Source organism: Perna viridis, chromosome 9 (assembly GCF_037379345.1).
Source record: "Perna viridis isolate PV_CMFRI_1.1 ecotype Kerala chromosome 9, ASM3737934v1, whole genome shotgun sequence".
In the NCBI taxonomy this organism is placed as follows: domain Eukaryota; kingdom Metazoa; phylum Mollusca; class Bivalvia; order Mytilida; family Mytilidae; genus Perna; species Perna viridis.
Window position 1 is genome coordinate 8744872 of NC_142453.1, and position 27735 is coordinate 8772606.

At 34.0% G+C, this 27735-nt stretch overlaps 1 protein-coding gene across 5 annotated transcripts in view; it reads left to right on the forward strand.

Annotated features, from left to right (window-relative positions):
• Nucleotides 1-27483, forward strand: part of LOC148606570 (potassium voltage-gated channel protein Shaw-like) — a 45848-nt gene extending 18365 nt beyond the window's left edge. For 2 of the 5 annotated variants that reach the window (XM_088545452.1, XM_088545457.1), the window contains exons 2-3: nt 21306-22106; nt 24398-27483. In XM_088545452.1, the coding sequence (XP_088401578.1) occupies nt 21306-22106; nt 24398-25402 (1806 nt within the window). In that variant the 3' untranslated portion in view covers nt 25403-27483. Of the gene's footprint in view, nt 1-126; nt 571-12373; nt 12481-21305; nt 22107-24397 lie in introns of those variants that run through there. The other 3 variants (XM_088545453.1, XM_088545455.1, XM_088545454.1) reach the window with 3 other exon arrangements.
• Nucleotides 27484-27735: the final 252 nt, after the last annotated feature.

A 27735-nucleotide genomic window follows, 5' to 3' on the forward strand; every position in this document is an offset into this window, starting at 1 on the left:
GTATAAGACCAAATACTCTAAGCAGTTCGCTCATTTCCTTGAGTATCTATAATTCACAATGCGTTTTACACATAGAATTCACAGAATCGTATAATTATTTTGTCATGAGGTATGGCTGTCGTCTGTCAATCTGCAGTTTGGAACGTCTGCCAATAAATTTTGGCAGCCGACCATTATCGTACAAAACGACGAAGAATATTTCTGAACACTTATGCGAATTGTTTGGATTCATATGAAGTAACACTAATATCCTAAGTAAATATAATTAGCCATATTGCAATCTCCCAGGTTGCATTGCGTTGTTGCCCTGGAGTTCTTTGTTATTACATGTATGTTCTGCACGTGAAGTGATTATCGTCTGCATGGAGTCGGATATTTTCCCACCATGAAAAATGTCGTCTGTGTGTACTTGTATTTTAACGGTTAGTTTTTAATTTCTGTATCATGTGTTTGTTATTATTTAAGAAAATCAAATGTACGGTTGACGGTTTATTTAAAATAATTCATGTCACGGATTTTTCAAGAAATTTAAGTATGCTCTTGGTCCCGGATGCTATTGTGGATCGAACGGTAAGTCACCAGCTGTAATAGTTGGCTGCTTTGTCGTTTCCAAGCATATAGATGCACTGCTTTGCTCAAATGTGTATGTAAAGGCACTGAATTTGTTGACAAATAAAACTCGTTTGCCAGATGCTATGGTGTATGCTTTGTCGAGCAGATATAAACTTAAAGGATAAAACACGTTTGCTAATAAAAGCATACTATTTACCGATAATCTTGAAGCTTGTAGATTGGATATGCCTGGATCCATATAGTGGTCAATGATTAAGTGTATTCATGGGTGCTAGCTATATGTTGTGAAATACGCTTATTCAGATTTCAGGCTATGCTATGCTATATAAATGCTACATACGATGTTGTTAATAGATATTTACGCGAGTGCTCGTGTACGCATTTGAAAGTTAGCGTTCTTATATTGTGACAGCTAATGCCATTTAAGTGCAAAATTTAAAGTTATGTGAATATTTCTATATTGTGTGAATTATATATGTACATAATTTTCTGCATTTGGGAATTAAACGTGTTGACAAGAGCATATTTTTTATTTAAATTACACGAATCGTGACTAGTAAACATTTCTTGCTTGGGTATTTAAAGAATTGATGCCGATGTAGTTAATGAAATAAAATTTGAACATTTTATTTAATATGACTGTAATATAACTTCATCCTTTTGATACTCTTCAATAATGCCTAAACGTATTTGATTGATTTCAAATAAATGCTAATAACTATTAGATATATTGCTGGATCTTCGCCTGGCGTGTTGTTTGTCACCCTCATTAACGACAACAAAATATATGTACGTTTATCAACACCTATGACATAACATGAATCATTTGGTGAATGTAATTGTGACTGTTTGCAATTAAGAAAGAACACTTGTCTTCATCCTGTCGACAACAATTATTCTGCAGAATAGATAATACAATATGTCACAGGTTTTAGGACAGTGATCCTGAAGACTGTAAATCGTTTTCATTATGTTATACAGATTTCCCGATGGCATAAAAGCGGTTATTTTTTATTTGAAATAAAATTCCAACACATTTATCTTTTAAAATGTTGCAAGATAGGTCGATATCATCATCTGAATCGGTAATCTATCGGTATCGCACTTGTCGATATTTCTGGAAGTTGTTTGAACGACCGTTAACCGAGTCGCACCAAAGACTTTAATTTCCGGTCTTTACTTCTTTCTTATTTACAGTTTGGAATCTCGGATATCAAACAGCATTTTTTTTTATTTGTTTTATTTGTTGTTGCATATTTTTCCTCACGACACTGGTTTTGTCGTTCACATTTTTTAAAATCACTAAGTTTCAAATTTACTACTTAGCCCAGTAAAACTTGTCTAAAGTGAACAACCTTTTATGGAAGCTCTCCATTGCTATATATATATAAGGGAAGCTTTCCATTGCTTGATGTATCTAAGGGAAGCTTTACATTGCTTGATATCTCTAAAGGAATTCTGCATTGCTTGATATTTCCAAGGGAAGATTTACATTGCTTGATATCTCTAAGGGAAACTTTGCACTGCTTGATTTCTCCTACGGAAGCTGTACATTGCTTGATATCTCTAAGGGAAACACTTTACATTGCTTGATATCTCCAACGGAAGCTTTACATTGCTTGATATCTCTAAGGGAAAATTTACATTGCTTGATATCTCTAAGGGAAACTTTACATTGCTTGATATCTCTTAGGGAAACTTTACATTGCTTGATATCTCTAAAGAAATTCTCCATTGCCTGATATCTGTAAGGGAAGCTTTACATTGTTTGATATCTCTTAGGGAAACTTTACATTGCCTGATATCTCTAAAGGAATTCTCCATTGCCTGATATCTGTAAGGCAAGCTTTACATTGCTTGATATCTCTACGGGAAGCTTTACACTGCTTGATATCTCTAATGGAATTCTCCATTGCTTGATATCTCTAAAGAAATTCTCCATTGCCTGATATCTGTAAGGGAAGCTTTACATTGCTTGATATCTCTTAGGGAAACTTTACATTGCCTGATATCTCTAAAGGAATTCTCCATTGCCTGATATCTGTAAGGAAAGCTTTACATTGCTTGATATCTCTACGGGAAGCTTTACACTGCTTGATATCTCTAATGGAATTCTCCATTGCTTGATATCTCTACGGGAAGCTTTACATTGCTTGATATCTCTAATGGAATTCTCCATTGCTTGATATCTCTAAGGGGAGCATTACATCGCTTGATATTTCTAAGGGTAGCTTTACATTGCTTGGTATCGGTAAAGGAAATTATCCGTTGCTTGATATCTCTAAGAAATCAAATTCAAACGTTTTAAAATTGTTCAAAATTTAAGTATATGTATTAAAGTTCTTCTTGATATCTCCTAGATAAGGGATGGCACTGGCACTAGGTATTACCAAAACCCATCTCAGTATATCCGAAGTACATTTGTATCACAGTCCATTTCGATGTCTCTTAAGAATCAAAGGCATCCTCGGCATATATCAGTCATCGAAATATAATTAGATATCTCCAATATAACAAGTCGTCCTCGACATCTTAAAGTTATCAAAGTAGTTCTCGATATTTCATTGGTATCATTAGCATTCTCATTGTCTTCTATGTATAAAAATACTGGGTACTTTTTTCAGTGTTACATATACATGCAATTTATCCGGTCGATGTGTCTTTGTATATATCGTTTGATTATATATGCATTTTTGACTGTCCTGGTGTGATTCTTTTTATTTGACACCAGAGAGTCTCAAATGTCTTTAAGTGTACTTTTGAATCCTTTGTGGTTTTTTCTCTATGATCGAATTTGAGTATACTTTCAATTGGTATGTCTGTCTATAAGGTCTGTTAAAACTGAAAGCCGTTTAGTGAGTCATTTCAAAGTAGTATACATTTGTACATTGTACGTCTGTAATATGTCGCAATCTAAAGTGCAATTTAGTGAGTCTTGAGATGCATGTTATGTTTATTTATCCAATCAAGTCTCATGTGAACCCAACATACAATGTCTTTTTTGGCTTTTTTCTTTAATTTAAAAAAAATTGTTTCATTTTTGTTTTGTTTTGTTTTGTTTTTTCTTTGTTTGGTTTTTGTTTGGTTTGGTTTGGTTTGGTTTGGTTTTTTTGGGTTTTTTTTGTTTTTTGTTTTGCTTTTTGTTTGCTTTTTTGTGACATTTTGTCTTACTCGGTGTTGTCTCCTTTTGTTTTTCTTTGTCCCGTCTATTGATTGTATTTCAATTGCTTCCTTTTTGTGTCTGTTGAATCTAGCCTATATACATTTACCGTTCTTTAGTTGTCTCCTTTCTCTTGCATATTGGATGCACTTAAGTTGTCTCGTTTTGGTTCCTTTTTAGTCCTATATAAGTCCTTCTGTTGTTGTCTCCATTTTTCCCTTTGATCGCTACCCGTCTTATTTCAGTTGTATTCTTTTGATTTTTCTATATTCTATCTTTCAATTGTTCTTTAGCTTTTAGCTTGTCTTATATTTGTATCACCTTGTAGTTCATTACTTTGTCCTTGTTGTAAGAAGTTTTCTCTTTGCACTGAGCTTTGTCGGTATTTCATTCCCTTACAGAACGCTTCCCCTTTCAAAGATAATCGCTGGCTGTATCAAATTTACACTCTAATATCAATGATTTGTTTTATCATTCTAGAATGTGTGTCATTCCAATAAATCAGCCAGTGTTACAAACATTTCAATAAATGAAGGCCTTGATAATGGTTGCAATTTGAAGAATCGCAGAATCTTTTTTTTTTTTATCAGAAAATATTTTATCACTCTTTTGGTAAGAAAGATATCAGAACAGTTTTATACATTAATATTATAATAGCAATGGTGATGAAGTATTTACAAGAATGCATCGATCATACCAAAATTATCTTTTATTCACGCTCCGGAGTCTTAAGTATGCCGCTTAATTATGCAGCAGATAATAATGATAGATTTATCTTAAAATGCCCGTTTTCAAAATAATGAATATAATAATAAAAACGAAGTCGTGTCATCATATGTTTTAAACACTTCTACTAAAACCATTGTTAGATCATTATGAGAATAATAAAATACACAGATAATAGAGTCATTTCGTCAGATTGTAAACTCTTTTGCAGTAAAGCTTATAGAAAGATGTTGGGAAAAGTAAATTGGATATCGACTCTTCTGACATAAACATAAAAAACGCTACTCAGAGTTAAGTGTTCCGGAATTTGGCCTTTTTGTTCTGTATTTAATCTGAGAACTACCACCAGGTGGGGTTATTGTCTTTTTGACATACTCACCATATCCATTCTCATTATATACGTGCATATTTAAATAATTGTCTTTAAATTTAAGACAATTGTCTTAATATTCCACATTGTACATGTAGATCATCTCTGCTTGATCTGCTCACGTTCAGGTCATGTTTTTAAATTTTGACGTATTTGAATCATCCCACTGCTGAAGCTTCGGTTTTTGTATTTGTTTTTGCCGATATTTATTCAGGACTCGTTTGCTAAGTTCAGTGGCCCTTTTCACAAAAATTTGTAAGAGTAAAATTAGTCGTAAGTTATGACGTCACAATACTTTTATTTACTATGACGTCATAACTTACGACTAGTTTTACTCCTACGATTTTTTGTGAAAAGGATCTCAGGTGCTCGCTGATACAAGTTTGACTACAACAAAAACATTCCTATATCAAGGGAAGAGAGGAAATTCATCTACAACCAACACTTATATGGATGACACTTCATTTCTTTGAGTGTTGTCACCTAGCTTTACATTTTCTTCATCTTTATGGCATTATTCCTTGATGTTTTGACACCACAAAGTTTAATTTCATACAATATATCTTCACACCGCCTACTAGTGCATTATGACGGTCTTGTATTTGAAGGTAAATTGGTGTTCCACGAGGCTATGCAGAAAAATTGATTCGTCTTTGTGGAAGCTGTTTGTTCAAATCTAATTTGAGAACTTATATTCATTTCTTACGACGTTGTTATGGTGCCCTGGGTAGACATTTGTTCTTTGGTTACCTTGGTAACATATTTCAATTGTAGGCAGATATTACTGAAATATAATCTCTTTATTTTCTGGTAAAATTGAAATAGGCTCAGTAATATCGATTTAAAGCGTGATTATTTAAGATATTTGTCAAATTTAATGTCACATTAAAAAGCAAACTTTTACGATTAGGATGAGGTAATGGAAAATATATTAAGTACAGCCAACCATAAGAATCGTGCAAAATTGGAGTAAAATATTAATAGAAATTCTGTAGAATATGCCGTGCTGAAAAGGGGTAAATACCAAACTGGAATCAAGAAAAAGAAAAAAACCACTTAACAAATACAGACCAATCATGATCGAATAACCGGGAAAAGTGACATAAATGAAATATTTATACAAGTTTTGCTTCTATATAGGACATAATCATAATAATAAAACGTTTATAATGCCTCGAGTCGCAGGCTAGGGTAATTAGAGTGTTGTAAGTAATATCACTAAGCTTAAAGGTTATCAAATTATCGGTAATGCCCTCTAAATAAACAACTATTGTGTTTATTTCTGTAGCGGGCATTATGGTAAATTCCAGAGTAACGCCCTCTTTTAAGGCATATTAATGAATACAGCGTGACCATGTTTTAACCGATATAAATAACTCATTCTTCCCTGATATGGAATAATTTTTTTTGGCGGTAGTTGCATTCTTTCTCAAGACAGGGTTTTGAATTATTCAGGGTTCTGTATAGGCGGGTTTCGTTGTAGGGATGAAATTATATTTAGGCCATTTAAAGAATTACATGAAAATGACCTTTAACACCATGCACACAATACTATGTATAAAATGAAATTACCTGACTTACTTACAATTGTTCCGATAGCTTCTGCACGACTTTCAGTGATATGTTGTGTACAGAAGACAAATGCAGTATTGATTTTTCTCTGATACATGTTACACTCTAGCAGCTAGGAGATTTTAATTATGTTCCCATGTAATCGTGTATAACATAACTTAAAACAATTTGGGCGGTGTGGTTGATTGATTGATTGTTAGGGTTTAACGTCCGAGCAGCAATATTTCAGCTATATTCAGACGATGAACATGAAATGGATGATAAAATGAACATGAAATGATGATGAAATAAAAAAAAGGATGGGACACAAGGACAATAGGGTCGAAAAATTTTGATTGCCACTAGAAAAAGGGAGGGATGGGCAAAGTCGGGCAATTTAGCCTGCTGTGGCGTAGCGCAAAGGTTCCTACTCCTATCGAATACCACAGTAGGGTTCATTAACGTGCGAGGAACGTGACATATTTCCCAACACGGTACACCACTATGGTTTGTGGTCAGGTTTTCCGTATTATAGCCTGACAACTCCAGCACGTAACGCGCCAGGGATACCCCATTCCACCACCTGGGGCGCACATCCCAGTTGCTCTGTGGGTAGAGCGCCTAGCCCCGGCTAGGTTTCTGAGCACTATTTAGTTGCCTTTTACGACAAGCTTAGCGCTGCTGCAGGCCTATTCTTATAACATCCGGACCTGCACGGGGCGGTTAGCGAAAGTAAAATGTGGCAATGAGAGGGAGCTGTTACTAACATGTATTAGAAAGCTGTTTTTGAAAGAAAAGAACTTCAACTGCTTAAATTAAATGGGTTTTTTTTTTTGAATTAATATAAGATTTGACTTTTACTAATAAATAAATATTTATGTAGCAGATTTTTGTAGGCCTTATCAGAAAGATCATTTCAGTAATTGGAATTTGATTTTTTTTTTCTATCTATCGTAGTATAGTTTTCACCTTTCAAGGGAATTAACTCTATCAAGGAGTCGTCGAAAAACTGATCCAATGAAGACTTTCGTAGGCATTATAATAATTAAAATAACATTTTGGCAATTGAAAGAATTTGGCTAAAAATAATAGGTTTTTAGTAACGGTGGCCATGTTTCCTGAGAGATTTTTAAAAATCCCCACTTCACTTCTATGCAGAATACCCTTTGAAACCTTCATTATAAATTTGGTTCGACATATTGCTCAAGTAGTTTCAGAGAAGATTTTTGAAAATAATAACGTTGAAAATAGCCAAAAAACATCGAAAAATGGCAATAACTTCAATATGGCTTAACAAATTGACACGAAAATTCTATGCTAAAAACCCTATGGAACATTCATATAAAGTTTGGTTCCAATTGGTCAAGTAGTTTCAGAGGAGAAAAGTTTCGAAAAATTATCAACGGCGATGACGACAGACGCAAGTGGAAGACAATAGCTCACATGGACGTCGGCCAGGTGGGCTAAAAAGGGGATGATGTATACATGTACCTTATAAATGTACATGCATACTATCTTGACCTACATTTAGCGAATGATCAAATGTTTTGGATATAAAAGAAACTGAATATTCTGGCCTACACCTCTACTAAATATATATATATTCTGGCTGCAATTGCAGAGAAATAAAAATGAATAGTCAAGCCATAAATTGATTGAAAATAAATTTTCTGTATCGCTTAATTTCAAAAATAAATATTATGACCATATAAGTCTGGTCAGCCTCGCATGAAAAGTGTCGTCTAATAACGTTTACCTGGAATACCATCGATCTATGTTTTATCTTTGTTTTGTGACGTGTTCAGAAAGATAATCACTACAAACGTTTACGTGATATGTGATAATTGTAGGTTAAAAGAGACATCTAAACACATGTCGTACTTTTTTTAACATAAATGTCAATATAATAAGTTTCCACGAGTATTTCGGTTGCTGGATCACAGTAATTTTACCCATTGTATGAAGAGGAAATTTGTTACTGACGAAGTATCTACGGAAACTGATGTAAATATTATGTTACTAAATGGAGTTTTTATCCAAAACGAACACTTTTGGATCGATTGATTCCATTTTAGCTTTACTAAATGATATTAACTGTAGGAATACATATGAATGTACGTGGTTTTGAAATATGGCTATGTCAACAAAAATTTATTTTGTTTCATATCTTCCTACACTGTAGATGTTATTATTTAGAAAGTCCATGCAATTCGAAGACTCTCATTTATTATACAATTAAACATCTACAGCAATAGTGAAATTTGGTATTGAAGCAGAAATATCTTGCTTCTGTAAACGACAAAAAAAATCAGGTACTACAAATGCTCTATAATAATGATGCTTTATTTTTCTTCAATCGGCAAGATTATATCTTCTGTGGTTTGATGTTTGGATTATAAACAGATAGATTACGTGAACCGCTAGAAACATTGCTACAGTCTATTATATCGATGTACAGGGGTTAAATTTGTTAAGCCTGTTCTTCAAAAAATGATTGTGTTAAAATTTTTATAAAAAATGATACAACAAAAACATTCGAAAGAGAGGGATCATGACTGTTTGTGGTGCCGAAGTGGATCGATATTACCACACAAATGTACCAATGCTTTTCTATATTATGCTTGCGTTTAGACTTGGACAATGTTTGATTGTTTGCTGATATACTTTTGGTTATTTTTTATTTTGTTTTATTTCCTTGTTTGGCTTCTGTTTGTTATTTGTTTGTTTGTTTTGTTTTGTTGTTTTGTTGTGTGTTAGTTTGTTTTTGTTTGTCATAGTCTTTTTCTCATTAGAATCGATCAGCTGCACCTTTTTCATTAAACTGAGTTACAAATTTTCTGTCCTTGAAATATGTACCTGTATAAATGCATGCGCCAATATCGAAAGGTAAAGTTTCTTGCACGAGATCTTCACGTGAATTCAAAGGAAGACGTGCAAACTTTTTCTCTGTTACAACAATTTGTCATGACTAATTGTCGAACATTTTCTGTATGAAATTAATCTTAGACTAAACAACTTACAGAATGGTTTTGTACTTACAGACAGGTGTTATACATTACCGTCATAAAGAGTTTCCTTGGCGTTTAAGGCCAATCCTAAAAAGCAATTATTTGCTGTTCGGAATATTTCAATCAAGGGCATTTTAATCTAACCATGGCTACTTCAAGTGATAAAATATCAAAAATATTAATGAAATTGCTTGGAGGGGGAGTGTGAAAGTAAATATTTTATACAAAACATGTGATTTAGTATTTGAATGTACCATTCTACACAGGAATCATGCAAAGCGCAGAGAAAGGACTTTTCATGCATTTCACTACCATTATAATTCAATTACCAATCACTAAATCTATTGCACGTTATCGTCATGTAAGGAGTATAGGTGTATATTCAAAACTAAAACGAATAGGATCAGTGTACTACAAACAAGTATTAGAACAAATCCCACGATTTTTGTACCATCTGCGAAGAATTCTTACTATAGACTGGTTCTCTAATAGATTCACACTGTAGAAAACAATCAAAAAATTATTTAACGCATTTATGCTAGTTAGAAATAAAAATGTCGTGTTTAGAAGGAGGCTTATAATTTGTATATAAGCACCGCTTCTCATTACAAACTATGTTAAATATTTACCTGACTGAAAATGACCCAAGGATATTTGAAATCAATTAGAATATTATTGACTTGTTGCTAAAATGGTATCGTTCTTTCCGGATAGAACTTAGATGTAGAACTTCGTGAGATTAAATATTGACTGGAACGTCTATCAAAAGTTCAATTTCTTAGGATAGGGCTTAAACTTCTATTTAAGATTTGGATTAATAAACCAATATAATCGCACGTGACGGCAAACATACCTCCTGCGACAATACATGTACCTACAAGCAATAAACCGACTGCAAACAATATATAATGAATAAGTAAGTCGAAATCTTTCCTAAGTGACATCGAGGGGATCCAAAAGCAAGGAATATGGATCGAATGTCCGATGTGTCGTCCTCCATTCCGAATGTTCATCATGTCCTACTTTCTTGCGTCTGTGTACTCTTGTGTTCTGTTTAAGTTGAATAAAAACTACATATATATGATAAATGGACAAGTGGCAATTTTTTCCCAAATGATATCTAGATTATGATTTTTTTTTAAATATGGATCCAGTGTCCGACGTGTCGTGATCCGTGCCGAACGTTCAACCTGTCTTCGGCTTCCTAGGTGTCTGTAAACTCTGGGTCTAATTTTAGTTCACTGAAATAATTCCTGCCATACTTATGTCAGATGATAATGTAACTAATTACAAACTTACACCTTCATCGTAATTAAGGCTATGAGCTATAAATAAAGAATAAGAACGCGTATAATGCAAATATTGAGTAACTGTTCAATGTGTCAAGGCGCGGTTTGTTGTTTGTGATAGATTGAAAGGTGTAAATAAACTCTGTAAATGCAGTTTAAAAGTAACTTCATGTACATTGGAAGCAAACAAATGAGATTTTTTCAATGTACACATTGTTGTGACTGGTCTGTGTAAAAACAAATTTGAGTGATTCTTGTTTTTAATTTTCGATGCTTTGTTCTATCATTTATACATGTACTTCTTTAAAGGCTTTATGTATTGCTCACAACAACCAATGGCTTTTTTAGTGTATACTGTTCAAAAAGTGTTGACCCCACCATGACATTAGAATCATATTGTACAGAATCAACCAATCTATTTAGTATCTAATGATTCAATCCTTTATAATGCTACATGTGTTATTTTTGTATTGTAGGATATGGTTTGATTTTTGAGAGGTTTTTTGTCGTATCTGGTGCTCCATGGTTTTCAATATGTATTTTCCATCATCTTGTCCTTTCTGGCCTAGTTTCCTAGTCCAATTGTGGTGTCGGGTTAGACAAGTTCAACTCTAATCTAATCTTAAGATTTACTTAAGACTTTCGAATAACCAGAGTAATCATATCTTATTAACAAAACACTAGGGACATGCCTGTAACAAACATCATAGGACTGTTCCGAGAAATAATTACATTAGCATGAGATATTATACTTGAAGACGTGGGTGGCATATCGTTTTTGTTATCACCAGGACAACATGCTTGTACAACCATGCAGTTGTGATGACATTTATCGAGTATGTATAGTCAATAAATACATTTGTATAATTTGATCCACATGTTACTAACTTCTTGCTGAGCACAAAGGTGTGTCTGGTGTTTCAGTGCTTTAATTATCAGGAGCTGCACTTGTTTTGGAATACGGTGTATCTCTATTTGTTTTGTGACACATTTATATCTCAAAGCATTAATTTGTTTGGTCTTCATTATCCGCAGTTTCAGGATTGTATTTGTTTTCCACCACACGCAATTTTGGGGTCGTGTTTATTCTCCAATGGCAAGATCGTGGAGTCGTGTTTGGTCTCGCGATTTACGGAAAGTCTCATGTAATTAATCCATTAACGGCAAAAGCACCTAAAATACTAAATCTAAAGATCATCTGGTTCGTTACAAACCACGTAGCACATGAACCAGAAGCACATACCATTCTGTAGAATCATAATTGATAGATCGTCGATGATTTTTCTGTAGCCGTTTAGCCGTTGCCCGTCGATCTTCCAAGTATATCTCTAAACAATGGCCTGTGTCAGAAGAAGAGTTCATATGGGTTAATGGAAATAAGCTAGTGTACAAAAGATAAACCGCGCCCAAATACCAATCATTCCCCTATCGAATTTATATGTGTTAACTGCTGTCGGGTAAGGTTTCTCTGGGACCAGTAATTTAACAACTAAAGCAGTAATGAGCTCATATTATTTCATATTATGTCTTATTACAAATGAAGTATATTGTATGAACTGCCAACGATCTATATTACCATATTTTTGCAAGGGAAAATAACAACCCTATTCCTCTATGGGCACAATTTACTGTTGCTTACAAATAGACAGTCGGTAACAGTATAGATCTATGATAGATCTCTCTCGGCATTTTTGGCACAGAAATGGGTGTCTGTTTTTGTCATGATATAGGTGTATTTTAACATTCTGATCATAAATGAAATGAAATTTCATGGCTTTAGGCATACCTCTCCATGATCTTCATGTAAGTACTAATTAATTGCATAAAATTAGGCTTTTTCAAATGCAGTTTTCATATTATTAAAGGGGCGAATCCAAAGATTTTGAAATGGGACGGGTTCCAGAGATGTTTAAGAAAAAGGAGTGTTCCATGCTAATATGAACACATTTTTGACGAAAAAAATTTAACGTTTCCTACAAAATGTCTGGTTTCAAACCAGGAACCCTTGGATCTGCTCTTGTTGTTAGCACTGTTCCTTAACGAATAATATGTATGCAAACACATTCGATTCCGTGCATTTGTTATTTGCAATACTGTATCTCAATATTACATTTGAGATACATGTACATTTGTACATGTAAGTTCAGTGCGCTTTTCATTTTTAACAATGGAACAAGTAATTAAGGAGGTAGACCTAGGGTAAGGGACATAACTCATGAAATCAGTGATATGTTTGTTTCACGTTCAATTTCACTAATGTCTTTCAAGCTTTCATTTGAAACAGAATGAAATCAGTCCAAGTTACTTTGATGCTTACAGGATATTGATGTAAAATGCTGAATACAAACGTTCCAATGATTTGTAAGAGTTATGTCCTTACCTTAGGTCTACCTTCTTAAAGGACTGATTGGTTCGTCATTTCACCTGTCGTCTAGTTTTTTTTACTACAGTACCTATTTAACCCATTTCCAACTACAACAAACTTGCATCGGAAGTAGTATACCCAATCAGGGACCTAACCCGCATATTCACTTTGAAATGCCTATACCACGTCAGGAAAAAATTAGTTCTGACTTATCTTTGATTTTTGCTTATTCATGTACTACTCATATCTACCATCCCGGTGTATGAGCTTGGTAAGATTGCTGTTACGTTCTTCGGTTCATCGATTAACCTTTCATGGATGTATTTTGAGTGAAATTTATAGTGTCTTTGTAAGTTGTTTCAATTCATTTTTGACCTTGCATTATAGGAGTGGTTAAAGACTTACAAAACCATTTTAACACCACCGCATATTTCACGCACCTGTCTACAATCAGATGATGCTGGTCATTAATGTAGCTTTGTGTCGTTGTATTACTTAGTTTGATTTTTAAGTAGCAGTCTTTCTACAAATCAGGCAGGAGGTGATTCGTGCATGTCAAAGATCCACAGAATTCAGTTTTATTTCTTGTTCATAAACAGTTACTGATCACATAACCAGTCATAGTTTTTCATTTGGTTGTTGCACTTTTGAAATATAAAAATTATATAGATTGTACATGAAATTGGCACTTTGCAGGAGTTTTCGTTTCTGATTTGGTTTGATTTAGTTGATTTTAGTGAGAGATGAATTTATGATTTTCTAAATAGTGCAGATCTAAATGCAGAAATGATTATCAGTATGTGAAAGTGTAGCATATATATAGACTGAAAAAGCAATGTTTGTTTGGTGGGTTTTCCTCCACCACGATCCACTTTATGGTTGGCAGTGTCTAAATTTTATGTTGACTGGTACTTAAGAAGTGTTATTGTTCTATTACAATGAATTTGATTACTTTAGTTGTCGGGGCCTTTTGGAGCTAACTTAAAAGTGTTACTTGTTGAAGACATTTGGGTGATCTCTAAATGTATTAACTATAAATTTGTATTTGGGTTATACGCGGGTGCATTTGTTGACTTTCAGGTTCATCACAGTTACGAAAGAGTAATCATTGGAACTAATATGCTAGTGGATGTCCCCGATTTTAGAGCATGTCGCAACTTCGTTAGTAACCATAGAACCACGATTCTAGCGATACAATGCAAAATCAGTGGCATAGAGCACTTGACGATTAGCGAAATCAGTGGTATAGAGCACTTGACGATTAGCGACTTTAAAGTCTTTGATTTTCTTTTGTCAAAGTTCATTTTATTTTGTTTGTTTTTTGTTTGTTTTTTCTTGTTCGTTGTTTTTTTTTTATTATTTTGTTTGGTCTTTCTTTGTTTATTTCTTCTTGTTCTTTTTTTAAAATTTCATTTCTCTTATTCAATTTTACACAAGGCAGCTTGTTTATTTGAAAAAAAAATCTCCGATCGTTTTTAAGAGGCTTGAAAAGGGAGGATGCATTTACATGTACTTGTATGTGAACATGCTCGTTTTTCAAGATACTCTGCTATACATGTAACACTGTCAACAGCGAGTTATTTCGAAGGCGTTTAACTCTTTTTTCATACCTAGGATACCGTAGCGGAACTCGAAGTTAATTCTTATTTCCACGTACAGGTAGCAGTAGCCAGATCATTTTCTTAATTTGGGCAACAAATCTTTTGCTCGTTCTATTTTGTTCAAATCAGGAAAAGCGGAAAATTTTACAACCGTATACGAACTTAGTAATTGTATACTGATTAGAAACAAAGTTCACGCTTGTGAAATCAAATATGAAAATGTATCAATGGAAAGTATCAGTCAACGATTTGCATTTGCCCGATCACATATCATATGAAATATGCACGAAGGTAGGAAAGAGTTCTTTCAGATATGTATAATTGGAAATGACGTTAATTTAGAAACAATGTGAGATATTTTAAAAAATGTATGTGAATCATTTTATATTGAATAAGGAAAATAAAAATGAAAATACGTATTGTAGAACTATATGTCTTGCGTTTAAATACGGAACTGCTTTGTTGGTCATTGTAATTGTAATTCCGTTCTATCAATTCAAGATTTTAGCAACCTGAATGGAAGCTTCTACATGTTCAGTCGGCAATCGTAATGCAATGGCCACAAAATGCATGCATCTCAACTTTGTGCACCGTAGATGTTTTTTTTTCTTTCTGTAACTAAGTGGATACTTTGATCTCAGGCGCACGTAGATTTTGGAATGGAAGGGCTCTGAGTTGTTATTTGCTCATTTTTGTGCAAATCTGTAAAAACAATATTTTTGTCCTACAAAAGAAATGCAGTTCCGCCCCTGAAATTCCAAGGATCCACCACTCGATTTGTGAGCTACGTTTGTATCGCTCCTTTTTTCAAGATATAAAACATGATTTGGTGTTTCTTTATGGGTTGAATTACCTCCTCATGCATCATAAACGGATAGCCATCGATTCTCTAGATCGCCGTATAGGTGGACGATATTTTCACATTAGTGCGTCAAATTACCATCGTTATCAAACATTAATAGAAACAATGGCTATTTATATAACGTTGTACTCTCAACAATAATTGGGCTAATTCTATTAGTTTGAAATACGATCAACTTCTGAATGTTCAGGGTGCACAGTTTTATGTAACACGTGGGTCACCTTTGAGGCAGTGGATGAAACATGGTGTGTAAAAAAAAAAACATTTTGAAAGTTTAATTTGACTATTTGCACCATCAGAAAGATGAAATTTTCTATCCCATTTCGGTAAATTGAGTTACAATTTTATTGAAATTCACTGAAAATGATCATTTCAAGAGCAGATAATTCTGTCCAATTCTCAAACATTCTATTGAAAAATATCTGAGCAAATTTGGTGATGAAGAGACCATAATGGTCGTTTTTAATAGAGAAAATATCATTGAGTGAAATTATATTTTCAGATCCTTGGGGTTTCGATATGAATGTTTCTGTTTTTTTTTCCATTTTGTCTGATTCTTACAAAAACTTACACTTAATATTTATAGTAGTTAAAGCAAGTATATATTTGTACATGCATATACACATGTAAGATATACTCAAGCAATTCAGAATTTGGTTAGTGACAAATAAAAATACACAAAAAAACTATTTAAAATTTGGTGAATGACACATATTAAACTGTACTTTTTGTTTTAATTCGGTTGATCACGAGGAGATGATTTTTAATCGACAAAAACATAACATCATCGGAAACAGCTTAAGGACCAAACATGACAAAACCTGTGAGATTATTTGAAAATTCGTAAAACAATGATAAAATGAAGTTTCCTTGATTTATTTCGATTCTAATATGACTAGTATTTATAATGTTTTTGAATAAACAAAAAAAACAGCCTATGTGTTGCAAGAAATGTTGGTCATGTGTTTATCGGGTTTTTTTTTACCATGGCTGTGGTCTAAAGAACTCTGAAGCACGTCATAGTAGAATGTTGCTTTGATCCAATATTTCACATATATTACATGTATATATACCATAGCGTACTAAGATATTGGTCAGTAAATATTTAATAACTTCTTCATACATACTTATCTGAACATCAATCGAGTGCTTATAAGTGACACCTTGACAGATACATGTATACAACGATCGTGTGTAATATACTTGTATTTTGCAATTAACAAATAATAATACCCATTGAATAAATAACGATGGATGAATTATTCCGTAATTTATTACTAAATTATCCAAATTTTTGATTGAGTATACCCTTTTACATCATCAGTAATAATTGAATCAGTATATAGTTCACGGGCACCTTGCATTTTTTACTCCATCTAGTTATTGTTGGATTGTGTTCTTTTTTTGTGTGTGTTTTGGTTAGAGAATATAACATTTTACAACAAAATGAGAAAGCGTACATGTACATTTAAATCTAAAATAAGTAAGGGGTTATGTGGAGCATAATGGAGTTTGGACGCTCTAAAAATATTTCGGTGTCCGATTCAGTGTTTATTAGAGGTGCCTCTTATTTGACTAGGAATAAACCTACAGAGGTAAGTTACAATGCATTGAAATAGGCGTATTGTTTTGCGTGGATCAATATATTTTTCAATATGATGGGGGTGTGGGGTGTGGGGGGGAGAGGGGGTGAATGCCGCACCCGTTCACACCAAGTCAACTTAAAATTCATTTTAAGAAAATATTTTGCGAGATTTTTTTGATCGGTCTTAGTCTCGTTCTTTATTCACGATGAATCATTTGTTTAAATGCACAATTCTTGTTGGCAGAGATGGATTTAGGGGAATTTCCAAGGTCCAAAATAACTTATTTTTGTCCATTTTAAAAAGTTCGCACTGAATTTTTTCACAAATAATCAAAAGATGGCCTCGAACCCCCTTCATTCTGGGTCCCCTCTAGAACTTTCTTTTTAAAATCTCTGGATCCGCCTCTGCGCTGAACGTGAATTCGAGTATTCCTTTTTAATATAATGCTCTTACCCTACACATTATATTAATATGAACAACAAATAAGTGAAAAAGCGCCTTATTTAAAAGGTAAATAATGAACTAAATATGAACCAAAAATACAAATAAAATGTAAAAAAAAACAAGAAAAGACCAAGTTTTCGGCGTTGTGGCCTACTCTGGGGGAAATAGCACTAGCTGAAAGGAAATTACACCAACTGCAAACCAAGACTTAAGAGAGAAGGGTAATTTCAAAATATTTCTGTAAAAGCTCATTTCTTTCGTGGCATTGTAGAACGATGGTTTTGAGTATACCAAACTACCTGTTTACCTGTATGTACATCGTTGTACAACGTTGTACATCTACCCTTTGAGTGTGGGTTGAAACGGTCAGTTGACTTGGCAAGTGAATGTACATCGTTGTACATCTACCCTTTGAGTGTGGGTTGAAACGGTCAGTCGACTTGGCAAGTGAATGGCTAACAGGAGTTTTTAACTCAACGGATGTTCAAATCTTTTTGTGTGTGATACGATATACAGAATGGGAGATAATACATGTGCCTAATATAATATTGAGTCTTCAGAACTTGTGTCTATGGAAATGTTCAGTCTGTAAGGACATATGTTTGACTGTTATCAGAGAAGAATGACCTATAAAATATAAGTATTTCTAATACGATGTGCTTTAAAGCTCTTTAGACCACAACCATGGTAAATAAAATGATACACATACGACCAACCTCATCGAATGTGTCTATTCAAAAATTCGCTCGGGGTAAAACAATGCGACTAAATGGCCAGCCTGTGGTAAAACAATGACAAAATGGAGTTTCCGTGATTTTTTTCTTAATTAAAACATGGCATGGTGGTATTCGTTGATATGCGTTATAATTCCCGAAGCGTTATATTTACCACACAGTAATGCCCGCTTCAAATAGACATGATAGTTGCTTATGCAGAGATCATCATTGATAAATCGACTTTCCTTTGGAAGTGATATGGCCTTCCATTTGATAACCCCCCCCCCCACCCCCATCTGCTGTTGGATGCTATATTTTCGTTTCGGGCAATATCTTTGTCCTTTGACAGTGAACTTATCTCAATAATGCCCTCTATATAAGCAAATATTGCATACTTAAGTACCAGTCTGTGTAGGAATCGGCCAAAAAGCTACTTAAAATTAACTCTGAAGCACCTATGAACTGCTTTTATACGGAAAAAGTGTGAAAAATTTTCCGGCCATTTTTCCGTAGTGCATTTCAATTAAATTTGACCTTTCAAGATTAGAAAGACAAACTTTATGGATGTTAAGAGGTAAAAATACTTGGATAATGCAACTAGATCTCTGTGCCATACCTTAAACACAGTTTGCCTGATTCTTTAATTTAAACATAGTGGTACTTAATAGGTAAAAGATGTAGATTAATTTCAATGCATCTTAAACTTGGAAGTCGGTTTATAAATAAATTACACAATAAGTCAGACAGATACAAAACACATATGGTTAGTGCAAATTTACATGTATGTGACACATTACAAATCACTGCAAAAATAATCATACGCAGAAATAACCTACTGCTCGCAATAGGGCTGTAAAAAAAGCTCTCTTTTTATTTTAAAAATTAAAACTCTTTCTGAAATGAAAAACATATCTGCACATTTTGTAAAGACACTTGTCTCCTTGTGCTATAAAGCCTATTAATTTCCACCACGATTTCTAAATATACTCCGAACTTGTGAAAACACCCAGATTCGCTACATGTATTTATAGACCCCACACTTCGTGACTAGTGCTGCACCCCAAATCTGCTTACCTCATATGCCATTCTGGGATTGTGTGCTGAAACTTATAGAATGTATTCTTGCTGTTATATGGTTTTCTGCTGGTTAAAGTTCAGTGTAGACCAAGCAAGCCATTGACTATTGTGAAAATGGCATTGAAGCCTAAGGGAAGTGGAATTAGTGGTTTCTAGCCTTAATTATAACGTCAATCAAAATCTTCCAAACCACTCCCATGCTAAACATCAGCGAAAACATATAGAATAACGTCAACGTTAAAATAATTTAAACAAATAACTGAATTACGTTGAAATAACTCAGTATGTTACCACAACATAAACAATTCTGTCTGAAAAAAGCACTAATCTACATTAACAGAAAGGAAAACTAATAAGATAATAAGTTTTTTTTTTATCATATTTTGCGTCATTGTCATCTCTTAAACACAACAATCCCAGTTTCTCGAGATCAGTGACTGCAATTGATGCATATAACACTCGAATAAACAAAATTCTAGAAAAAATTATAGTTATTATATTATGATTGATGTATTAGTGATAAACGGCAATTTAGATGAATCGTTATGGGCGAAGTTCATGATTTGTAAATTGTCAATATGACAAATTGTCGACCTTTCGAAACATGTATTTATCAAAGTTTGAAAGATTGGCTACTTTTACTACAGGGCTGTCAAGCTTACAATACGCAAATGCGTGAAATTTTGCAAAAGTTTAAAAGGTCAAACTTATAAGGCAAAAAAAGCCCAATAGATCAAAGCAAAATGTCGCCATATCAGCTGCGAAGTGCGTGATACTTGACACGCTTGTTTCCATGAACTGACAACGAAGAACAATTTTCTTTTTTTAAGTAAATGCCACCAAAGCCTAAACTGTTTTTTTTTTGCTGTATATATACCCAAAATCCTTAGGTTCGATATTCGTAAAGCTAAAGGCAGATAATTGTGATATCGTACCGTAACACATAATATATTGAAAAGGGTAGCATGCCTTACCGTGGACAAGCATGTAGTAACGTCTTAGCATACCACATCTACTCAAGGCAGGACATACAAATCAAAGTTTTTTTTATCTATAAAAGCTTGATAGTTATACAATTGAAATGTTTAACTACAATTAAAAGCGTTTAAAATCTCTACAGAACCTATGTTTGAATGTCTAAATTGCTAAAATCCGACTTAAAATAAATTTATTAGACATAATCTTAATCAATCAATAATCAATCAATCAGTAAATGATCGACATTAAACTTGCCTTTGTCGTGGTCTTTCAGATGTTTTTTACACTTGTTGAAGACCTTTTGATGATCTCTGAAAGTATTTACTATTTTGTATTAAAGTAATATCGCTGGTGCATTTGTTATGTTTCCCCATTATTGTTTTATATTTTGACTACACGAGATTTGCTCAGCCTTGAAAATCTTTTTGTCATTTTGTTTATTTATTAAAGAGTAATCAAGGGAACCAAGGTTATAGCGGTAATCAAAAGAATGTAATCCAGGGACAAAGACCAGACATGGAAAACAGACACACGCAACAAAGAACATAAAGTAACTAAAATCATACATACAAAGTAACAAAAGTAAATGAGCAACTCGGACTCCACTAAAAACTGGGAGCATGGACCAGGTGCACCGGTAGGATAAGCGTGCTTATATAAAAGTATCTTATTTGACAAAAGTATCTTATTTATAAAACACACATGAAAGCGAAAAGAAAAAAATCTAGTGTCGCTTATGATGGTAACAAAAAAAAAGTGTTAGTCTTTTGAAATAGCGTGGAAGACGTAAAAAAACTCTGCTTATAGAAGATTAAGGAAACTTAATCCCTGTTTATGAGAAACAGATATGGATATACTAAGGATTATTTATATATGTTCTAAAAATCGATAGCATGTTAGTATGGATAAATCCATGACGCATATGAGGAAACCTGATCCAAAATACTGTAAACTCAATTTTTAGCAGTAACATACTATCAAATATTCATTATTTTTCAGTCAAGGAGATCGTCTTTGTCACAACTACCCGTACCACGTGATAATGGAAAAAGGATTAAATACTCTCCGATTGGTCAACGTAAAAATTCCTGTTGTCGTGATGAGGATGTGAGTGATAATTGCGGTCATTGTAATTCATCAAAATCTGGTGAGAAATGCAGTTGTACAATACACAAAGACAGTTCTGGCGACGACATGGCCTTTAGTGCCATCTACGCTGGCGGTCGCAGAAGTATTTCAAGTCGCTCGCGCAAACCAGCAGACGACAGTCTTGAATTGAGTAATGATGACACGTGCTCACGATGCCGTATGTCAAGTACGTCAAGTTCTGGCGGGGAAACTGTTCGGCTAAATATTGGAGGAACTATATTTGAAACCCATCTTTCTACTCTGAAAAAGTTGCGCACATGCAAATTGTCGAAGGAATATGAAATGAAGAAATATTACCGTGAAGAAACAAAAGACTATTTTCTAGATCGTGATCCACAAGTGTTTTCAGTGGTTTTGAACTATTTAAGGACTGGGGAGTTACACATCCCGACATTCCTGTGTGGCCCGATCCTCCAGAGAGAATTTGACTACTGGGGGATTGACGAATTAGATATAGAAAGATGCTGCTGGCAGCCGTATAACACGTGGAAAACGCAAAATCGGTCGTTAGAGAAACTTGAAAGCGATCGAAAAAAGTCAACTACCCAAAGAGATTTAAAATGTGATAGGAACAGTCCATCGTTATGGTTACGAGTGAGAGCTATAGTCTGGAACTTCCTTCAAGATCCGTCATCTTCACGCGGTGCAAAAGCAAGTATATTTCATAAATATAAGAATGTGGGAGGCTTTTCATCTTACATTAATTCATTTTGAAGTGCTTGCACACAACACGAAAAAAATGCACATTCAATGTATAGTTTAGTAGAATAATCAAGAGAACCAAGGTTATAGCGGCAATCAAAAGAATGTAATTCAGGGACAAAGACCAGACATGAAAAACAGACATACACAACAAAGAACACAGAGTAACTGAAATCATACATACAAAGTTACAAAAGCAAATGAGCAACTCGGATTCCACTAAAAACTGGGAGCATGGACCAGTAGGGTAAGCGTCCTCTGCTTTTCTAGAAACACCTTCCGAGATGCTCATCGAAAGTTAAGTCCGGGGTAGACGAAAGAGGAAAGGAAAATTATGACAGGTTGAACAAATCAGTTTTCTTGGTGCAGATGGATACACCGTAACGATCCACAAGACCACCATTGCCATAGTAACCAATCCCCTTATGTATAAACACTATAAAAACAGTAAATTTGGCGAAATTACTTGGCACGCACGATTGATCTAAATATCAAAATGAATCTTCTGTATGAAGTTTCACAAAATTATCATTAGTCGTGTTGAAGAATGTCATACTTGTATGTAAATGATACTTTAAAATATGTAATACATGTAACACACGAGTATCGAGCCGTTTCGTCCCAAGTTCCTGCTCGCCCAAGAGTCTTTTATTACGATTCTAAATTTGCAGAGTTCATGCAATAAAGTATATTTACTGTATTTTCATCATCTTATATTCATTTATTTTATGCTGAACCTTCTATAAGTATTTCTCATCTTAGTATATTTACTGTAATACATGCTCAGTCACTTAAGACGTCCAAGACATATTAAGTTCATCGTTCCTTTAATTCAGATTTTTTTGCAAGGTGACCCTACCCGAGTATAAACAAAGACTTTGGCAATTTAAAAGGTTCATTGGTCAACACAGTATTCTATTTTGTACGAGGCCATATCCATTTAATTGTGATAGCAATGTTATATATGCAGTCTACCGGCATGCAGCAACAACCTGCGTGAAAAATCTGTGACAAATTAAGAAATAATCCCTGGATGCCGGGTTTTTTTGCTTGTTTTAACATGGGTAAGCACTATATTCGTCATTATTTTTCACCAAGTGTTAGCCTACCCATGATAAAACAAGCATGAAGCCTTACATCTAAGAATTATTTCTTTTTTAACATGACAAAAATCCTGAAGAAAACGAAATATTTGTTTTTTTTTTTCAATTACCTCTCCATATTATTTTCACAATAAAGTACAATTATTTTAACTGTTTCAACAATAATATTTTAAATACATGCATATAACGATAATAAGAAGTAACATTTACGATAAGAAAAGGAAAGAATAAACAAACCAGTGGAATCGTGTCATGACGTCACATCATGTGACGGAGACAATGGTCATTCAATCATGGTGGAAATGCCGCGGTAGGCCGCTAAGATTAGCCTTACAAAAATATCAACAAATCACGGTTCTCATAAATACATTTCATTCTTTGTGAATGACATTTCAGTGTTGATTTAATAACGCGATCATGTCCTTCAATGCATGCTTGGCAGAAAGAGTAATCAAGGAAACCAAAATTCTAGCGGAAATCAAAAAGAATGTAATTCAGGGACAAAGACCAGACATGGAAAACAGACATACACAACAAAGAACATAAAGTAACTAAAATCATACATACAAAGTTACAAAAGCAAATGAGCAACTCGGACTCGGTAGGGTATGCGTCCTCTGCTTTTCTAGAAATAACCACCGAATTGCTGCTCATAAATAGTCAAGTCCAGGGTAGTGACTGTGACCGAAACCGTTATCTCACACGCGTCATTGAATACAGCCATCTTATGATATTTAGTACGCTAAGATCCTACTAGAGTTTCATAAGAATTATAATTATTGACTTTGTTGATTTCATAATTAATCGATGAATACAGTAAAAAGCGACCCTTTCATATCCCTTCATTACAATGATTGCGCATGTGCGAGCAGAGTTTTACGCTATTTAGAGACCTCTTTTATTTACAGAGCGAACGTGTCACGCCATGTTAGAAATATCAGTATGTAGTGCATTCAATGTAAAATTGACCTGTCTATAGATATCACCCGTCTAATGTGGCCTTGCTTTTTGTTTGGTGGTCAATAACTTAAATACGACTTATGAAATGACTTGGTGAATTACTTGTTATATTATCTCGAGCTTGCTCATTTTCATGAATTCCAGTCTAAATAATGAAATATTGTTTTATTATTTCAGATTTACGCCTGGATTTCTATACTATTCGTTTTCCTGTCAATCTTCTCGTTCTGTGCCGAAACCCATCCAGCATTCAAAGTAGAGAAGGAACATCTCTCCGCACTGGAAGCCTTGTACAACTACCAGCCGGAATCTTCATACCTAACAGAAGCAACTGCAACCATTCCAACCTCGAACTCGAGTCAGGATAACCATATAACGAAGGTCCTCGTGACTCATCCCGCCTTAAAGGTTATCGATTTGTGTTGTGTTACATTTTTTACTATCGAGTTTATTTGTCGATTCGTGTTTTGTCCGGGAAAGATTCAGTTTATTACAACCGCACAAAACATTATCGACATTCTCGCAATTCTTCCGGACTATGTTGAGTTCATTTTATATTTAGTTAATCCTTCCGGGGAGAAAATGCCGTTTATGGAATTTATTGTTATTTTGCGCATGCTCAGGTTGTGTCGTATTTTCCGGTTGATCCGCCATGTGCCTGGTTTGTGGATTTTACTTTATACACTAAAAGCCAGTTTCAACGAACTTTTGTTGATGTTCGTATTTTTGCTCATCGGGATGATTGTGTTTGCCTCTTTGATTCATTTCGCCGAATCAGACAAAGGCTTTGATAACATTCCAATCGGATTTTGGTGGTCAGTCGTTACTATGACAACAGTAGGTTATGGTGATAAGTTTCCACAAACGGCTTGTGGTTACATTGTAGGCTCCCTCTGCGCAGTCTCAGGACTTCTCATGATTGCTTTCACCGTGCCGATTATCGTCAGTAACTTTGTTTTGTATTACACACATGTACAATACGGTGTTGGGAAACTGGAACGTACTAAACGAAATGCGTTTGAAGAAGAGGCATTGTGTATGTCGACCGATGACGAAAGTGAAACAGAATGCATCGAAACGAACGATATATTAAAGGTAAAGGAAAATGGACGGGGCAACCACATAACTGACGGAAACTATAATAAAGTGTCTATTTCTAGTGAGGAAAACAGTCCTGTGTAAAGTACAATTTTTAAGGCATCACTATTATAATAGGCTGGAGGCTGAATATTGAAATAAGTGATTACCAGAAAATAGCAAAATAGTTAATAGAAAAGAAGGGTAATTCTTATGATTTTATGAACTCAATTTCATCCCATTTAAATCGAATTTCATGACGTTTCTCCGCATTTAAAATATTTTGTCCTAGATTTAAAAAGCATTTTACATATTTTGGCTACATGAATGAGCTTCATGTCATTATACACGTACATTGAAATAAGGAAACAACTGCGTTATCTGCATTGAAAAAAAAATTTGATTTTGAGATCAACACAAAGATCCAACGACGCCAACAAAGAAGTTTGTTACAGCATAATGTTTTCAAATAAATACTGTTTATATCAAATTTAAATTATCCATACCAAATACATACTATCGATTTATATCTCCTTCAAACTGAACACGACCCACAAGCAAAATAAATCTCCTATACGCAGGATGCAAACTAGAATAATAGAATGGGAACAGCTCGGATTTGTAATGAGTAGTGCTCATTGCTTGTTAATCTGTTCATATCCTGTATAGTAGAACCTATAATCTATCGGCGTAGTGATACGTAGTAAATACGGAAATAGTCATAGGTCTGCGGAAGGGAATTGAGCAAAAAATCAAATTAGCCTTAAATAAATCAAATTACCATTATACCAAACTATCGTGATAGATTTTATTCGTTTGGTCAACCCTGGTACTATAAAAACTCGAAATGACTTGTTGTTATCACGAACGTGCTATTTTTACACGTGACACACTGTTGTATGGTTTTGGTTCTGCGCCGGTTAATATCTTGGGCATTATCAGTTTTAATTTTTCAATTTTTTAAAAATATATTTCCAACTCTATTTTTACGTTATTGTTTAGATATGTTTGTTTCAAAGTTGTAAACTTTTTTTAATAATGCTGAAGTGTTTTTGTTAGTCACTAGCAATTATGGAAGAGCATTTTTTTCTGAACTTTTATCACTTTAGTGTATTCATTTATTTACCCTTTCCTGTTAACTGTGAGCTAGTCGATGAGCCTATACTGCTGCTAGATAGGGTGTGTATAGAACAAAAGAATTTTCCTCGCGGAAGTGTACATTGAGCATGCCCATCGACCAAAACGCAGTTAACGCGAAATAATTAATTGCCATTGGAAGCCTTTTAAAACGTGTCAAAAGTTTTTTCATGTTTTGAAATGGTAGACAACGTCCCTGATGGTAACATTACTAAAACATTTAACAGCAGAATAATAAATTGGGACATTTACATTGTAAATCTAAGTGATGTTGCTACATTTTTTTTTAAATGGATGATCCCTTTTGGACTTTAGATTTATTTATGGTGTTTACCAGACCCAAATATATTTAAACTGGTACAAAGAGACTTCAAAGATTGTATGGTTTAGATAAGTTTTCGGTTTGTTTCATCAGGGTTCGGTTTAGAAAGGATTCACTGTACTAGTTATCTACTCTGAATGTTTGAATTTAGAAATCATTTCAGTATTAAATCTCATCAAAACAGGTGGTTTTTTTTTCACAAAGTCGTACATGTAATCACCGTTTGATGTTTTTTTTTTACATATAATGGCATTAAAACAAGAACTAAACTAGTGCGAAATCTTGTGTTGAGTGATTCTTAAAGAAAATGTTACAAGTAGTCATAATTAATTATCGACAAAAGAAATTCATCGTATTTTTGCCTTTTACCTTCACAGGTGTAAAAGTTGTTTCTCACTCAAGTTCGACGAATTCTCAAATGCATTTGCTATATATTATCTCGACAGAATTGAAAATTATAAGAAAACTATAGCTTCTAGTACATGTATTAGGAACAATATTGAAAAACATTTGGTAGCATTTTCTTGTAAGAATCACGTTTTCTACGATTCTTACCTGGATAATTGCTTAAAAACGCCAATGTTTTGTTATTCATCCTTGTGATAATTCATATGATTTAATCATTCCACATTTGCATAAAATGATTCATTGTTTTACGTTATGGTGATTTTTTACACCCACAATATTTACTATGTAAATAAATGTTGAAATATACTGTATTACGTTCTGTAGTATTTTTTTAATGCCTTATTAAAATCTTTAGATCAAAGTGGCGAAACCGTGTCAGCTTATGCTCTTTTTAATGGTGTATGAATTTCTTCAAGAAAAGGTGTAGATGCTTCCAGTCGTTGTATAATACTATAATCTTGTAGACCGAACATGTCTGTACGATTTGCCCAGAGGGAAAAGTTAACTTCCTTCTACATGCTTATAATAATTGTCTTCTCTGTAATCAATCGAGCATGACACGTGCAACTCG